This window comes from Nanorana parkeri, unplaced genomic scaffold, assembly GCF_000935625.1.
Source record: "Nanorana parkeri isolate BGI_ZX_2015 unplaced genomic scaffold, ASM93562v1 scaffold1132, whole genome shotgun sequence".
NCBI classification, from domain to species: Eukaryota; Metazoa; Chordata; class Amphibia; order Anura; family Dicroglossidae; genus Nanorana; species Nanorana parkeri.
Window position 1 is genome coordinate 454,840 of NW_017307400.1, and position 4,621 is coordinate 459,460.

The 4,621-nt window shown below is 41.4% G+C and overlaps 1 protein-coding gene across 1 annotated transcript in view; it reads left to right on the forward strand.

Moving 5' to 3' along the window:
* The first annotated feature begins 388 nt into the window (after positions 1–388).
* LOC108796557 (5-hydroxytryptamine receptor 3A-like) overlaps positions 389–4,621 on the forward strand; it is a 19,847-nt gene continuing 15,614 nt past the window's right edge. Inside the window, exons 1-2 of the mRNA XM_018568052.1 lie at positions 389–515; positions 2,555–2,706. Of these exons, the coding sequence (XP_018423554.1) occupies positions 389–515; positions 2,555–2,706 (279 nt within the window). The remainder of the gene's footprint in view (positions 516–2,554; positions 2,707–4,621) is intronic.

The window sequence follows — 4,621 nt, forward strand, 5'->3', positions numbered from 1 at the left end:
CTAAAATTATTGCTCTCACTGTGGCGCATGCGGCGATACCCAACATGTGTAGCACGATCGTCGTTTCCATAAGTAGGTGCACTTGATGTATGTTTACCTGAATGCATACATGCTCTCGGGGGACTTTAAACATTTTTTTATTATTTATACATTTATTTTATTTAATGTTATTTTTTTAAACTTTTTCTTTTTTTACTTTACTTTCATTGCTACCAAATAGAGGGACTTATATAAGCTCCCTATGTGATAGCATATTAGCAGTGACAGGTACTCTTTAAGGTGACACTAGGGGTCCAGAAGACCCTAGTGTCACCTTTTCACTGTAAATAAGCTATCGGAGTGATGATTGCACTCCAATAGCTTATTGTCTGGCTTCAGCAGCCGAGCAATGACAGCTACGGGACTGGAAGTGATGCAATCCGCAGTGGAACGGGAGGAGAACACGAATGGACTATCGCTGCTCTCCTCCCCAGCTTACCACCGACATCCAGTAATCGCTTATATGACATATGTCGGTGGCACCGAAAGGGTCCGGCTCTGGCTGCGCCCTAGGTGGCAGTACGCCTTAGGCAGCTGTCTAGTTTGTCTAGTGGAAATGCTGGCCCTAATTGTGCTTTATACTACAGGGCTTTTTGGTTCTATTTATTCAGTGATGTCACATGGGGGTACTTTACAACACACACAGAGACCATGGGGATCAAAAGTAGCCACCCTCCAGAAGGAAAGACAGTGTCAGTACCAATTATTATTATTATTATTACATAGTATTTATATAGCGCCAACAGTTTGCGCATCGCTTTACAATAAAAGGAAGACATTACAATCACAATTCAGGACATGATGGTAAGGAGGGCCCTACCTCTGGGGGCTCGTAATCTAAAAGGGGAGGGGGAAGTGATACATGAGGAGGTAGCTGTGTGGGGATGAAGTGTTTGAGTAAGTGATAGTTCAGTGGTTAGGTTGAGGTGGGATAGGCTTCCCTGAAGAGATGAGTCTTTAGGGAACACCTAAAGACAGTCAAGGTGAGAGATAGATGGACAGGTTGGGGTAAAGAGTTCCAGAGGATGGGAGATACTCTAGAGAAGTCCTGGAGAGGATTTGAGATAATTTGAGGATCTACAGCTGAGTGATACACAAATAAGCTACATTTTTGTTAATAGTTAAGGTACTTGAATTAATTTTACGATTTAACTCCCGAGTTTAGTGTCACTTTAAATCTAGAGGTGCAGGGATAAGATGCCCCTGGCTGCGGTTGCACACCTTTCTCCTCCATGCATAATTTTTAAGATTTAACTCCTGAGTTTAGTGTTACTTTAATTTCTTGTTTTTATGGTCTCCTTGCCTTACTTCTACAAAAGTCTGTTCATCTGTTGATCCCATTCATTTCCCTTCTACATTTGCCAGTATTTTTTTTTTTTTAAATTAGAATACGTTAGTGCTGACCTGTTGTACCTAAATTGGTATATCATGTCACACATAGTCCCAGTTACAAGTTGTTAATTAAGCTGGAATGCTTACATGTGCTGTTCAATCAAAGTACATCAATAGATCCTTGGCATGTAAAGAAGTCAGGACTGTAAGATGTTCAGCTCCTGGGGCAAATGGAACCTTTCCATTTTTCTTTTGCAAGCTTCACCTACTGTTGCTTTTTATCTGGCATGAATACTCCAGATTATTTGTAAAATGCACTTTTCTTTAAAATCTGGGATATCATTGATAATTGTAAAAAAAAATGTATGGTATCGGGGATGCAAGGCCTGATGGGAGCTGACATTGCAGAATTGTTTTTAAAGGTACACGCTCTGGGCCTGTTATCTCTCTGTCTCTACACCCAGCAAAAACAAGCTGTTCATGAGTATAACATGAAATCTGTTGATCTGCGCTTGTAGATTAATAGTATGGGAAATGAATCTGCCACAATACAGACAACAAAGTCCTAATAATATAAACAACTACTTGTTTAGCGCCGCAAAGTCGTTGTTTACATGAGTATAACATACAGGTACCTAGAGGTGCCTGCAGATACCTGCAGCAGTTTTCAGTGCCCCTTCCCAATACATTCATAATGATGGGCTACTTAACTGGACAACAGGAGTGTGTAGAAAGTTGGAGGGTGTTGTGCCAAAGCTTTGTGCAAAACGTTTCTATGCCTGTTCTGTGTAAGTGACTACTTAAGTAGTAAAACAGGGATAAGGATGGCAGTCATGGAGCTTGCACTCCCCAAAATCTGACAGATTCCTTTTAAAGTGGACATTTGGAACTTACACACTCCCACCAGCTCTGAGCCATCCTTCAATGCCAAGAGAGCTCTGTGCACAGAAATGCCACATCCTGCTTAGATATCTGTAAAGGGGGTGCCTTGACCCAGTGAGAGAGATTGTGCTAAATATACAGCAGGAAAACTCATGTGTATAAAACATACAGACTGGGTTTTTTATAAGGAAAAAAATGAAATAATCATCAGATATTTTCTTTCAATACAAAGTTTTATAGGTTGCAGACTTCATGAACTCAGTATATCTTAATTGAACTTTTCTCTTCCTATTTTGTACAGGTAACGTCAATGGTGACAGTAACTGCAGTTTTTATAACCTGGAGAAGTCTCTAAACCTGTCAAGTTTACCTTCTGATGAACGTCCAGTTAGCAACTGGAAAGATGTCTGTAACGTGTCTCTGGATTTCATCTTGTATACTATTATACGTCTGGTAAGATTACTTTATACATTTCAGAAAGCTCTTATTATAAGTAGGGAGCTTTAGTGCCATGGGATTGCTACAGTATATGAGTTATCTATAAATCATTGCAACGAAGCAAACTGCCATGCATGCCACAAAATGTATTACTCATTTACAGACCTAGATCTGTGGGCATACTACAGAGGATCTGTTCTAGTGCAGCAGGACTGCTGACCACTATATACACAATAATAGTGGTTGGTGCTGAATGTTCAACCACCCTTATAGTAATAGGGGACAGTTAGAAGACTACCACTAATACAGGCCACTAATCCTATCATTAGCTGTCAAAAAACCTAACTAACTGCTACTGGTAGGCCTCTGATATGCCCCTTGGCCTTCAGCTGACTGGTCACTATTAGTGTATAGATGGCATTAGTCTAGACTGGTCACTATTAGTGTATAGATGGCATTAGGTCAGGCAGATTTAAGCCCAATTAGTAGGTTGGGCTGAAATCTGCCTGGCCTCTCACAATAGAGAAAAGGCTTGCCAAATAGATGAAATCCAACCCTGCTTATTTATGTTATTAATTCAGCAATAAATGAAGGAACAAAATGTTCTCATACTTTCATGAATTTGGCTCAATGTGACACAAAGCAATTCAGCCCAGAGAATAATAGCATGGGTGGAACCTTCAATGTTAGATGGTTGTGTGAATAAAGACTTGATTATCCCTCCTAAAGAAGTGGACTATGTGCACAAAACGCATTGATGTTAAAGAGGCGGGCATACGTTGGAGGCAGCCATCCTTGGCTCGCTTGACGCACTTCAGTGTCTGCTGTTTCACGGATCCAGTGCCCCATATCCTCTTAACCCTCTTATGCTTACTACTACCCTTAAAGTCTGAAGAGTTGGCACTGGATGGACCCCCCGAGCCATCTGGCACTTATTCCCCACATGTCCCACTATGGAGAAATCCATCTCTTCCTCACTTCTACACTTTACCTGACCCACAGGGTTGGGCGAAATATGGTATTAAGACCCTGTCCCTTATTGTGAGGGAGCAATCTTCGCTTCATTTCTCTACTCTTTTAAATAGTTACTCAGTGCCTATTACCCATTAGTACAGATATCTGCAGCTTGCCCGTGCCTTTGGTGCCCAATTCCCTCAGCGGTCAGTGGACTTGTGCTGTACCTCATGTGAAAGCTTATTTCGATCAGGCTCACTTCTTAAACCCACTTCCACTTTTTACCAATTTGCCCTCTTGATTACTACTCTCTACATGCAAAGGGGCCACTAGATATACTGGAACTGGACAACAAGCTTTGGATGGAAGTTTGGGACTTAGCTTTTAAAGAATTGATTGCTGTTCGGGATAAACTCATTCAATTTAAACTGCTACAGTTACAGTACCCCCTCACGGCTTCACAAGCTTATGCCAACAATTTATTTGGCATGTTGGCATTGTGGGTTTACTGGAGGGGACATTTTTCGTATATTTTGGACCTGTCCTAAAACCATACCTTATGAGTGCAGTAGTGGATTACCTCTATCACATCTATCCATGTTCCGATCCTCCTCTGTTTGTTGGGTTTGGTAGAGGATCTGGCACCCACAATGGCTAAAAGGACCTTGTTGGGCCTCCTTTTCTTCTATGCTCGGAAGGCTATTGCGATGAGCTGGAAGAAATCAGATGCCCCCTCTCTACTATTTTGTATACAATTGGTTAACTCCATTTTGCCATTATATCAGGGTACCTATCAAAATAGGGGGTGTACAGGGGGTGTCCTTAATGTATGGTCAGTATGTCAGTATCAGCCCTCTACTGCTTCTTATGTCTTAACTTGATGTCCTGTTAAGTTCTGCTTTTGACTAGAGTTCTCATGGAATGCAGCCATATTATGGGTTCACCATTTACTAGTTTGGCTACCTCATCCTAGCAG